This window comes from Dasypus novemcinctus, chromosome 2 (assembly GCF_030445035.2).
Source record: "Dasypus novemcinctus isolate mDasNov1 chromosome 2, mDasNov1.1.hap2, whole genome shotgun sequence".
In the NCBI taxonomy this organism is placed as follows: domain Eukaryota; kingdom Metazoa; phylum Chordata; class Mammalia; order Cingulata; family Dasypodidae; genus Dasypus; species Dasypus novemcinctus.
Window position 1 is genome coordinate 93111435 of NC_080674.1, and position 13353 is coordinate 93124787.

The 13353-nt window shown below is 36.0% G+C and overlaps 1 protein-coding gene across 1 annotated transcript in view; it reads left to right on the forward strand.

Annotated features, from left to right (window-relative positions):
- Positions 1–13353, forward strand: part of ADGRV1 (adhesion G protein-coupled receptor V1) — a 685020-nt gene that overhangs the window by 119931 nt on the left and 551736 nt on the right. The window contains exons 28-33 of the mRNA XM_058276109.1: positions 916–1525; positions 5011–5226; positions 6888–7103; positions 7854–8098; positions 9321–9502; positions 10300–11111. Of these exons, the coding sequence (XP_058132092.1) occupies positions 916–1525; positions 5011–5226; positions 6888–7103; positions 7854–8098; positions 9321–9502; positions 10300–11111 (2281 nt within the window). The remainder of the gene's footprint in view (positions 1–915; positions 1526–5010; positions 5227–6887; positions 7104–7853; positions 8099–9320; positions 9503–10299; positions 11112–13353) is intronic.

Here is a 13353-nt window from a genome sequence, read left to right on the forward strand (position 1 = left end):
AGAACCCCTCCATTAGGAGAGCTTCTCAATAAATAAATTCTTTGCTTATGGTTAATCAGTCTCTGTGTCCCAGTAAGAGCTGTATTTTCTCCCACAGTAATTATGTGGGATTCTATTTGTAAATGATTCAGAGGCACTAGAAACTTCCCCAGTTTCTTTAGATTTCATAGGAATAATGAAGAAATGTCAATCAAAAAATAAAGCTTCAATAAACTGTTATGGAATAAATGGAATAACTCCAGAAAGATAACTAATTACTCAAGAAAAAAGTAGGAAAATGAAGGAAAGAACCAAGTTTTATAAAATTAATTATCTCTAATTTTATTGTGATTTAACATTCATATATTAAGCACAAATAAAAATTTATTTTAACTGTAATTTATTTAGAGCATTTTTAAAAGATTTTCATTCATCTTAATATTTTTTCTTCTTAAAAATGTTATTATACCTTGGTACCAAATATATTTTTGTCTGCATTTGTTTTTATTGTATTGAAGATAAAAGGAAATGTTTTGTTTTAAAAATGAGTTTTTCAGCCACTTTTTCAGGAAAATATCCCTTATGTATTCCTTACCTTGAGGTATACACCATCTTTGCAATGAATGTACAGTTTTCATAAGTATGTTGAAATATAACACATTGTTAATTACATTAATATATATCAAAATTGCAGAAAGATATTGCTATAATTCAATTGAATTCGATGTTTACTTATGAATACCCTCTACTTGTAAGACTGAGTGTGTTTAAAGATTGGTAATACATGGCCTCTACCTTCAAGAAGTTTATTGTCTTGAGAACAACTTACATAAAATAAAATTTAAAAGTCAATATCTACTGTCATCTTTTTGCAAACCTCTAAGTCAATTATTTTTATTCCTCTTTTAATTCATTTTAATGTTCAACATATTCTAGGTTATAAGAAGTCATGGAGCTCTGTCTCAGGTCACTTTGCATTGGAACATAGCCTCTGATCCTGATGGTGATCTCGCTGTAACCTCTGGCAACATCACGTTTGAGATTGGGCAGATGAGTGCCAACATCACAGTGGAAGTATTGCCAGATGAAGATCCAGAACTGGATAAGGCATTCTCTGTGTCAATCTTGAGTGTTTCCAGAGGATCCTTGGGAGTTCATACTAATGCTACATTAACAGTGTTGGCCAGTGATGATCCTTACGGAATATTCATCTTTTCTGAGAAAAATAGACCTGTTAGAGTGGAGGAAGCTACACAGAACATCACATTATCAATAATAAGGTTGAAAGGCCTCATGGGAAAAGTCATTGTCACATATGCAACAGTGGATGATATGGAAAAACCACCATATTTTCCACCTAATTTAGCCAGAGGAACTCAAGGAAAAGACTATTTACCAGCTTCTGGATTTGCTGTTTTTGGGACTAACCAGAGTGAGGCAATGATAAGTATTTCAATTTTGGATGATGATGAACCAGAGAGGTCGGAATCTGTGTTTATTGAGCTACTCAATTCTACTTTAATAGAGAAAGTACAGGATCGTCCAAGTGAGTACCTTTTAATGTGTTATTATTCTTATGAGAGATGAGAAACCTAAAACAATATATTTAGAATTGAGCATAGTAGGAAAAATCTGTACAGATAGTATCATAGCCAGCTCTAACTTTGAAAACATCATCTTACTAAAGTTTATTTGTAAGGCAGCTGGAAGCAGGGCATATTTTCACTTAGAAATCATGTTTTAAAAGCCAGTTAAGTTCCCAGATTAAATTGTAAAAGTTTCTATTTAATCTTTGTGTACATATTGTACTATATATTATAGGTTCCAAAGCATTCTGGAATCTGGGAATTCCAAGGATAGTCTGGCAGGTACCTGTTCCTTTCTCTTCCTGGTCTACTTCTGCAAGTTTCCCCAACCAAAAGAATCTCTGTGTGTTGGCAAGGGGCATGTGGCTCTGGCAGCTTTGTGAGAGAAGGGAGACAGGGCTCCGCTGCTGTAAGAAATCATGAAAAATTGTAGGTTACCATGAGCCTTGAGATACTGGTAAGGAGTAAGAGTGAAGTATGACCTGCATTGGGCAGAGTATCTGGGGCATCAACTTCTGAGAGGAAGTAGCAGTCACTCCCCTTGGGTGGTGACTCAGTAACTGTGTAGAGAACACAGGCTGGTGATTGGTAGGTAGCAGAACTTAAACTTTTGAAACTGAAAGCAGTTATTGTAGTAAATCTTGTTTATTAGTCACATCTTTATAAGAGGCCATATAACTGTAAAAGGTTTTTTAAATAAAAAATAGAGGGAACAAGGAAAGGAAGAACTACCAGTGATATTAATTTAATACCAAGTTAATTTTAAGACAATATGTATAGGAAAACAAAGTAGAGCCTTCTTAAAGAAACTGAAATTGTATAACTCAAAATGTAAGATATCAAAACCCTCAATTAACTATATTCTGCCATATGGATTAAGTGTTTGGATAATTAAGTTTCTTTACCTTATTTATAATACCTGGATGATTGTACTTTATAGAGTGGGCAGCATTCTGTTCCATAATGGAAGTAATCATAGTTCAAGGTTGTATCTCTTCAAGGAGATGCTTTATCCCAGAAGACTGTGGCTTCCTGGGGCTGACTGCCAGCCATCCATGGTCCTGGGCTTCCCTAGCACATGGCAATACACATGGCAGCCTCTGCTGGCTGCTCCCTTTTCTTTTGGGTTGTATTGAGTTCGGTTTCTGGCTGTTGTCTCCTTGGTTTTATCTGTCGTTCTCTGTCACCTTCCTCTAAAGCCTTCAGTAATAGTATTAAGACCCGTCCTGATTCAAGTGGACCATACCTTAACTGAAGTAACCTCATCAAAAGGTCCTATTGAGAAAAGTTCACATCCAGAGGAATGGATTAAGTTTAAGAACATGTTTTTCTGAATACATAGCTCTTAAGTAACCACAATTGCTAATATTAAGTGATCAGATTGCAACAAGGTTAAAAATTCTAACACACTGCCTTTTTTAAAGTAAGAGTTAGGATGAGTTATGATAGCAAAGAAATTAAAATAAAACCCAATACTCAGTCTCATTAGGAATTAAAAAGCATAGCCTGATCTTAAGGAACTTGTAGTTTATTGAACGAGATAGGAAAATAGACCAGGAGGGAGTATCAGGTTTTATAATGCTTAGGAACTGTGGTACTAAATTGTTGGGCATAATCTTCATAAGCCCTAATTTCCTTATCTAACATATAGAAATACTGTGGAGCATAAATAAGGTAGTGTACCTAAAATTAATATTAATACAGTGTCTGGCACATGCTAAGCATTCAATAAATGTGAGCTACTGTTATTAATAAAGTACAAGATAAAGAGTATCTGTGTGAAAATGGAGGACCATGCAGCATACTTGGGATAATTCAGAATAGGCATAAAATATGATGTAAAGTAATTAAAGCACAACTAAATACAAATCTGCATGAGATTGACTCAAATTTTAATAGACAATGTTAAGTGTTGGATGTGAAAGTGTCTTTGTTTCCCTCTTTGAGTGTGGTTTTCGCTGTTTGTGAGTAAGGACAGCAGTGTAAGAGGAATGGAGACTCGCACCTAGATAAGGGTGTAGGATAGGCTGGCCAGTCATGGAAAACCAGTGGTTTTAAGCCTTGTGTGATGAGGATTTGTAGGTTAAGCAGCATGAGATGAGGAAGACCTTTACAGAATGCCTTTTGATTGTGTCTACCACGTACAAGTAAAAGACCTAAGGTGGCTTCTTCGACGTCTTTGTGTCTCTGATTCCTCATCTGTAAAATGCAGACGGTGTTACGTATAGCATAGGGATGATGTGAGAACTATTGGCTTAATACACAAAAAGCATTGAGAACACAATGCCTGACAAATATGAAAAATATCTCTAGCTGCTAAAACTCTGTATGGTACTGTGATTAATTTCTCATTTAGTTGAATTTACTTATATTATGTTGCTTTATCATTTATAATTTTAAGTATGATATAATGTAGAATAGTTTGGCCCTCTATCATTGATACTAAATGGTATTATTACCAGTTTTTAGGTTAAATGGTATAAAGGTATGAAACTTTATTCATAATCACGTTTCCAAGTACCACAAATTATTAGATGGTATTGTAAATAATTCAAAATTGTTTTCTTTAAATGAGAATTTGTATTTCATTTTTGTTAAAGCGTCACTATTTATTCAGATTTGGTAAGGGCGCTGGTTGGAATTGAATCTAGAAAGTGAATTAAGGAGAGTTTGTGGAGGACCCTAGATGCCTTCAAAACAACCTTTGTTCTCTCTGAAATTAGTGGAAAATAAGAAAGTAGCTGTAAGATCATTAAACACAGTGATGCAGCGTTGATGGTGACTCTGATTTTTGGGTGAGTCTATTAACTAAGATTGTGTAGAGAGGAATGGGTTTGTCACGGATGACAGTGAAGTGGTTAGAGAGTAATTTAATTAGCATATGATGATTTGCAGCTGTTCTTTAAGGGTAAGAAACTAAAATACATTTCTACTCAATTTTGTAACTCAAATACTGACCTTTTTTTTTTTAATGACATGGTGAGCTAATTAGAGCATAATTCTGCAGGTTTCATCATTATCTGTTGTAATATTATGCAAAATGAAGATTAATTATACTCATCACTTTTTCTTTTGACATATTTTCAGTGCTTATTAAAATATTCCTTTTGGGCAACTTTTCTTTCCTAAGGATTCTATAATGAAATTCTCCCTAGCATGTAAGCTCCAAGAGAGGGGGACTTTCTGTTTAACTTATTTTTGTATTCCCAGTGTCTGGATGAGTGCTGGGACATTAATAGTTAATCTCTATCTATCTATCTATCTATCTATCTATCTATCTATCTATCTATCAATCAACTATATCGATATAAATAATAGAGTGAAAACACAAAAGTGATGATCTCAAATTTGGCTGATGGAATCTTGCAGAAGCTTTTTGATAAATTTTGGCCATGTATTAAAATTTTGGTATGTTAGTTCTTAACTGTTGCCTTCTGTCTTTCAGTTCCAAACTCTCCACGTCTTGGGCCTAAAGTAGAAACTATTGCTCATCTAATTATCATTGCTAATGATGATGCATATGGAACTCTGCAGCTCTCAGCACCAGTTGTTCGAGTGGCAGAAAATCACATTGGACCCATTATCAATGTGACAAGAACAGGAGGAGCATTTGCAGATGTTTCTGTGAAGTTTAAAGCTGTGCCAATAACTGCAATAGCTGGTGAGAAATGACACCTAAGGAGCAGTGAACTGCTTAAGAGGAACAAAGTATCCTTGATTAACAAAGCCACTCAAGGATGCAGTTAGAAAAGTCAACCACAAAATGACAATTCTCTTGCATCTTTTTAAGGCCTAGGTCTAGAGGCCTTAAAATATCATGTATTTGTGACACTGAGTTTGAGGAATCTGTGATGAAAACTGTTGGCAAAATTGCATATGAACTTAAAAGTCATCTTGACCAAAATATGCACAAACCAATGAAAAGTAAACTGAGGAAAGCATTGTTAGATTTTCTCTGTGTATACTTTTTAGTTTTTTGGAAAGGATTCATGTGTAAATGACTACTGAGGAGTACAGGAAAAAAAAGAGCAGCCTTATGATTTCCTTTCTCCATAACAGCCTTTTCTCTGGACTCATTTATCTTGAACATAGAGTAGACAAATGGTTAGAATTACCACTTTATGTGTAGGGAGGATGATTTTACTGTCAAATGCAAACATCAGGAGACTTCCTTCTTCGGTACTGCAATTCCAGCATTTTAGGGGGAGATTTATCTAAACGCTATTCAGTCAAAATCTTTCTAGTGTGCACTGAAAGAAACAAGAATGTGAATGGGATGGGGTAGCATGCTTGATTTTTAAAAATAAAGTATCTGGACATGATAGTTGCTTGAAAAGACAGTCAGGCTCACTGGGCCCCTGGTGGTGTGTGTATATGCACGTGGATGTGGGTAGCCCCGAGGAATGCCGATGGGGATGCCTCCAGTAACCCTGTACATGGATAGACAGTGTGCATCCATCCGTGTTCCAGGGTCAGCTCCCCAACCCCCGGCTCCCTAAGGAGAATCTTTCTTTTCTCCAGCTACTGTTTGCTCAGGAACACAGCTGCCATCACCCTGAGCAGTGGCAGAATTTATCCAACTTTGCAGGAAAGTCCACAGTTTCCAGCTGTCTCACTGATGATGCTAAGATGCCCATTTCTGTGCAACAGTGTAATTTACCTCCTCAGTGAGATCAGGATTTTCGTTCTGTTCTTTGTTCTAAAAGTATTGTATACACACATTTTTTTTAATATATAGAGAAGTGGCTATCTTCAGGTGATGAGTCACACTCTCTCTGACTCTCGCTCTCTGCAAACAGAAAGAATTATCTGCATATCTTTTTTTTATTTATTATTTATTTATTCTGTCCCCCCCACGTGCCTTGTTTGCTGTCTGCTCTCTGAGTCCATTCGCTGCATGCTCTTCTGTGCCTGCTTGTCTCCCTTTGTTGTGTCATCTTGCTGCATGAGCTCTCCACGGGCACGGGCGAGCCTGCCTTCACAAGGAAGCCCTGAGATGCGAACCCGGGGCCTCCCATATGGTAGACAAGAGCCCAACTAATTGAACCACAACCGTTTCCCCTATATGCATATGTTTTTGAAAGTGAAGGAATTAACTTGAATACTCTTAGGAAGTCTTTTTCATTTCTTTGTGATGTTATCAAACCCATTTTCTTAGGGAGAAAGGTAAAATTTGGTTTATAATAGATGCAGTGAACATCCTCAAGAAGTCTTTCCAAACATATCCATGAAATTTGATACATAATAGTGTTTCCCTAGTATATGGAATATTTACCATATTTTAGAATAAGTCTTCTCACATTTTGTTTTTTGCCTTTGTAGGTGAAGATTATAGTATTGCTTCATCGGATGTGGTCTTGCTAGAAGGGGAAACCAGTAAAGCTGTGCCAATATATGTCATTAATGACATCTACCCTGAGTTGGAAGAAACTTTCCTTGTGCAATTGCTGAATGAAACAACAGGAGGAGCCAGACTAGGGGCTTTAACAGAGGCGATCGTTGTTATTGAGGCCTCTGATGACCCCTATGGACTATTTGGTAAACAGATTAACTTGTGTCTCTCCTTTACTTGGCTGTTAAGGTCACGGGTAATGGCTTTTTCTTTATTTTTAGAGATTCAGAATTGATTTTATAATGTCACTTTTTAAGACTGCTATTGCTAACATATAAATAGGACATATATGGTACAATTATATGGACATACGTTTTATGTGCATATGTTGCTGGCAGTAGTTAGTGCTTACTAAAAAAATAAATCAGCCTTTTAGCATATATATATATATATATGGAAGTCACAAACAGTTGGCTTTTGAGTCAGATCTTGCTCCTAGTTTGTGAGTCTTAGACAATACTTTAAATTAGTATTTTAAATCAGATTGTACATGAAAACCTGGCAATCTGGGATTTCTTGATAAATAAGAAAACCCGGCAACATTGAACTCCCTTTCTTCCATAGCATCAGTTGTGGGAGCTAAATAGAAGCTTCCCCTTTGGATCAGATTTGTACTGTCCAGTTCACCACAGAACTCACTAGACCTACTCCCCTCAGGTCTGGTAGATATCTGGTTCTGAGTTTACAGCTTCCATCATAATGAAAAATAATTTGGAAATTTTATCAGGCCTAACCATTTTGTTTCACAGCCTGTTACTCTGATTTTTTTGTGGGGTTTAGCTACTTAGATTGGTTAGGAGGATAAAAGATTTGACTGCGGGATGGCAATTGGTTAGTTATATGTTGTTAACTCAGTTTCATTTTGTGTTTGAAATGACCTCCGCTCTGCCCTTCAGGTTTTCAGATTACTAAATTTACTGTAGAGGAACCTGAGTTTAACTCGGTGAAGGTAAACCTGCAAATAATAAGAAATTCTGGGACACTTGGCAATGTTACTGTTCAGTGGGTTGCCACCATTAATGGACAGCTTGCTACTGGCGACCTGCGAGTTGTCTCAGGTAATGTGACCTTTGCCCCTGGGGAAACCATTCAAACCTTGTTGTTAGAGGTCCTGCCTGACGACGTTCCGGAGATTGAAGAGGTGAGAGGAATGGCTAGTATAGAATGACACTGAAAACGTGCCTTGTCGTGTAGTGACTAGAACAGATGGCTATTATGACATTTTAGAGAGGATGTCAAATAAATTATTTTTGTGAGAATGTTCAAAGGACAGTAGTGTGAAAGTGATCCTTACAGATAACAAAAGCAAGGAGATTTTAGAAACAAGTTATGTATACTTGCCAGTTTACTGGTGCAAGAGTATTTTGTACAATTATGTATTTTTCAATATTTTGGCTAAATGATTAAATATATATGCATCTGTTGTAATTTTCACTGAATTTGTTCCATATAAACTTTTAATCTGTTTACATCCATGTTCTCTTTTGGCTTGAGAGTGAGCCAGTCAATCTTAATTGAAGGTTGATTTTGATTCTTCACCTATTTCATTCATTTGCATACTAATGCTATGTGGCAAACACCATATATTTATTTTTCTTGATGAGGTGGCAAGGTGGCAAATAAAAATATATTGTCAGTGGAACTGTTGATTCATCACTAACATCTATTAGCTGCAATTAATTTTATTTATTTATGAACTTTCAGTATATTGAAGCTTATATCTCTTAAAATTACTTCCAATAGCTTTTATTTTTTGATAGTTCAAATTTTCATAGGAGAAAAGTCCATAAAATGTCTTTTGAGTGCTAATTGTATGTTATTATTCACTTCTAAAAATATTAGATATTAATTAGACATATAAAATGTTTCTTATTCTTTGTGTCTAAATTTAGGTGGCAGTAATGATACCATGTTTTTCTGTCTTGAATTTTGTCAGAATATCCACTTAAAATAATGTAGAAAATCAATCATAATAGATTAAATATCCAGTGATTATATGTGCAGTATTTTCCCTAAATAAGAAAAAAGTATAGAACAGAACAGTCATATTATTGAAATGGTAAACTTAAACAGAGATCTTAAAATTGATTCATGAGGTTACTGCTATCACTGACTATTAAGCAATTTAAATACCTTATATTTCTCATGAATAATTATGCTCTGTTATTAAAGTTGATGATGGATTATTCTATTTCATGCTGGCCTGTAAGTGTAATTGGGGGAGTTTCTTTGGATTCATTCATATTTCTTTCCATTTTGTTTTTGTACTTGTATGGGTATGTTAGATTTTTTTGTTTCTTCATCATTATTATTCTAATTTCAGAACTGGGATGCTGTTAAGGGACTTTTCACTGTATTTTTAGGTTATCCAAGTACAACTAACTGAAGCCTCTGGTGGAGGTACTATTGGGTTAGATCGAGTGGCAAATATTGTTATTCCTGCCAATGATAATCCTTATGGTACAGTAGTTTTTGCTCAGTCGGCTTATCGTGTTCAAGAGCCTCTGGAAAGAAGTTCCTGTGCTAACATAACTGTCAGGCGAAGGTACATGAGATGGCTACTTTCATCTGTGGGAGTGATGGGAGTTGTGGGGTGGTGGGGAAAGACTTCTTGCAATAATTAAATGATTTTGATTTGGTAATTTTTCTACACTGTAAATTATTTGGTAGGTTATTGCAATTTGTTAATTGAATTATGGCCGTGAATATAAGTAGCCCAGCATATTTTATCATACCTATCAATAGTGAAATACGTTATAGATTGTGTATCACTGAACTTTCTAAACCCAGAAATTTATTGCCTTAATCTGTGATTAGTTAGAGCTAGAATTAAATACAACTAATATTTCAGTTAAAGAACCCTCTGATGCTATATGAAGTAATTGATTTTTCAGGTTCTCCGTTTTTTGCATTTCTGTTGTGAGGCAGCATACTGCTTACTGAACTTCTTCAGAAATAGGAAATATAAGTACCTGGGTCCTTGTGACAAGTAATTATATTCCTTCAAAATGTACTCATACTGTTATCATTGCTAATTTGTTTCAGTGAAATCTAATACTGAAAATTAGATTAATTTTCAAATTCTGTTTGACAGTTCTGAGAAGGATACTATTTGTATACCTTGCAAGGTACTTTCATAAGTTGGCCAAAAAAAAGTATTGTTTGATTGAAAACAAAATATTCAATGGTAAATATAGTTGAGAAATGTCTTTGCAATTGTAATTGTGCTTTAAACACTTTTTAAAAATAAAGTGAAAACCACAGTCAGCATTTCACTTCTCTATATGTAGCCCACAGATTGCTTTGAGTGCTTAACCTTTCTTTTGTCACTCCATGTTTTAGCGGCGGCCACTTTGGTCAGCTCTTGTTGTTCTACAGTACGTCCGATATTGATATAGTCGCTCTTGCAGTTGAGGAAGGTGAAGATTTACTGTCCTACTATGAATCGCCAATTCAAGGGGTGCCTGACCCACTTTGGAGAACTTGGGTGAATGTCTCTGCAGTGGGGGAACCCCGATATAATTGTGCCACTTTGTGCCTAAAAGAGCAGGCTTGCTCAGCGTTTTCATTTTTCAGTGCTTCTGAGGGCCCCCAGTGTTTTTGGATGACATCATGGATCAGCCCAACACTCAATAACTCAGACTTCTGGACTTACAGGAAAAACATGACCAGGGTAATGTCTCTTTTTAGCAGTCAGGCTGTGGCTGGTAGTGACTATGACCCTGTAACAAGGCAATGGGCAGTAATGCTGGAAGGTGATGAGTTTGCAAATCTCACAGTTTCGATCCTTCCTGATGATTTTCCAGAGATGGATGAGAGTTTCCTAATTTCTCTTCTTGAGGTTCATCTCATGAACATCACAGCCAGTTTTAAAAATCAGCCAACCATAGGACAGCCAAATACTTCCACAGTCGTTATAGCATTGAATGGTGATGCCTTTGGAGTGTTTATGATCTACAGTATTAGTCCCAGTGCATCAGAAGATGGCTTATATGTTGAAGTTCAGGAAGAGCCCCAAACCACGGTGGAGTTGATGATCCACAGGAAAGGGGGCAGCTTAGGTCAGGTGACAGTTGAATGGCGTGTTGTTGGTGGAACAGCTACTGAAGGTTTAGATTTTATAGGAGCTGGAGATATTCTGACTTTTGCTGAAGGTAAGTAATGGTTCAAAATGTATTTCAGTTCCCTCTGGTAAAGTCATCACAGTCAATTCTTATGATAATCTTCACTAGAATTCTCACTTACTGTGTATATTCTTGTGTATATGTAAGAGTTTTAGGAAAAATAGAAGTTAGTGGGCTTGTTAATGATTGACAAGCCATGTGTAGCCTGGCATGGTCCTGTATAAGTTGTCAGTAATTTATTAAAAAGAGAATTTCTCAGGAATGTGTGAATTTTATCCTTCTATGTGTGATAGCAACGCCTTTAAGGAATCATAGAGGCAACTATAAGGCAAGTTTTAAATTTGTAAGGAAAATGAAAAGAATAAGCCATGGATAAGAAGTGGTGGCTAGGAAAATAAATATTAACTGGTAGCCTTTTTTCTTATGAACTAGGTAAGTCACAATGAATGGTCAATGAAAATGATTTATAAGTGTAACTAGTATAAACTTTGGTGACTGCATTTAAATTAAATTAATCCTAGTGATAGATCAGTTTATAATACTGCTCTTAGTGGTGGGCACATTATAATTTTTCATAATCAATAATATAATTATAGATTTTGTAACCTATAAATAATGTCAGATTTGCTGATTTCTTTTTCAGGACTGGCCAAATTATCTTATATTTGAAAATTTGGAAACTTCATAGGTTTAAAATAATTTTTGTTTGGGGAGGGATGGTATCTTTACTGATATCATTGTTTAAATCCTGATTTTGGCAATTATTGATTCCATACAGTTTAAAAAAAAATTTTTTTTTTTCTTATTTAAAAAGTAATGTATACTAGGGAGCGGATTGGCTCAAGTGGTTGAGCACCTGCTTTCCACATGGGAGGTCCTGAATTTGGTTCCTGGAGTCTCCGAAAAAACAGAAACATAAACAAGCAAGCAAATGAAAAAACAAACTTAGGGGAGCTCAGTGATTGAATGCTGGCTTCCCACATACGAAGTCTGGGTTTAATCCCCAACCCTAGTACCTCAAAAAAAAAAACCAAATAAAACAAAAACAAAGTAAGTATACTCATAAAAACTTCAGGATATAAAACAAAAGGAAGGGAATACTATTATTCTTAATTCCATATCCTAGAGCAATCCATTGCATTTGTTTGTTTTTGTCAAACTATAATGCATACATTTTCTTTTAAACTGTGATTGAGATCATGGTGCATATATAGTACACTTTTTGAAACATCTAATAGCATTATATTTTGAGTAAGGTTTTAAAAAGCATAAAGCATCTATAATGGCTATTTTCTGAAAAAAGATTTTGAGAATAGTGGAATAGTGAAACCTTATATACTTGATGGGGGCAGGTTAGTAATTGGTAAAATTTCTCCCTATTTCAAAGGGAATCATGAAAATTTAATGAAGAGGGAGTAGACATGAAATTTCAAAGGCATATTTTCCAGTAGTTTTGGAACTACAAGGAAAGTTAAAGTAACATTTTACAAATTATAATTACATTGAACTGCAACTTTAGGATCATTAAAAAAGCACGTCTCTTATAGCTAACCCAGGTTCTTATATGCATTAAAATTTTTTAAAAATTTATTTCACTTTATTTATTTATTTATTCCCACCCCTCTTGTTGTTTGTACTTGCCTGTGTTGTTTGCACTTGCTGTGTCTGTTCATCTTCCTTGTTTCTTTTTAGGAGGCATCAGGAGCTGCACCCGGGACCTCCAATGTAGGAGGGAGGTGCCTAATCACTTGAGCCGCCTCCTTCTCTGCTTTCTTGTATCTCTCATTGTTTTTCCTCCCTGCATCTCTTGTTGTGTCATCTTGTTGCTTCAGCTTGCCATGCCTGCCTGTCACATCAGCTCGCTGTCTTCTTTAGGAGGCATCAGGATCTTCTGCTCCCCACTTTGTTGTGTCTCTCATTATGTTCCCTCTAGTTGTGTCTCTGTTGTGTCAGCTTGCTCTGCCTGCCTGTTGTGCCAGCCTGCTGTCTTCTTTAGGAGGCACTGGGATCTGAACCCAGTGACCTCCCATGTTCCATGTGGTAGGTGGTAGCCCAGTCTCCTGAGTCACATCTGCTTCCCAAATATATACTTGAGGCAATCTTGACACTGCAGAATTTGATGAAAAAGGGCAAGGGTCACTAGAGGGAGAATATCTATTCATATCCCCTTTCTCCTTTCCCTACCTTTTGTCTTCTGACCCTTTCATTCTCTTTCCAGAACAGGCGTCTGGGGGTGCTATTAAATGGAGGAAACCTTAAACTGAACAGGAAT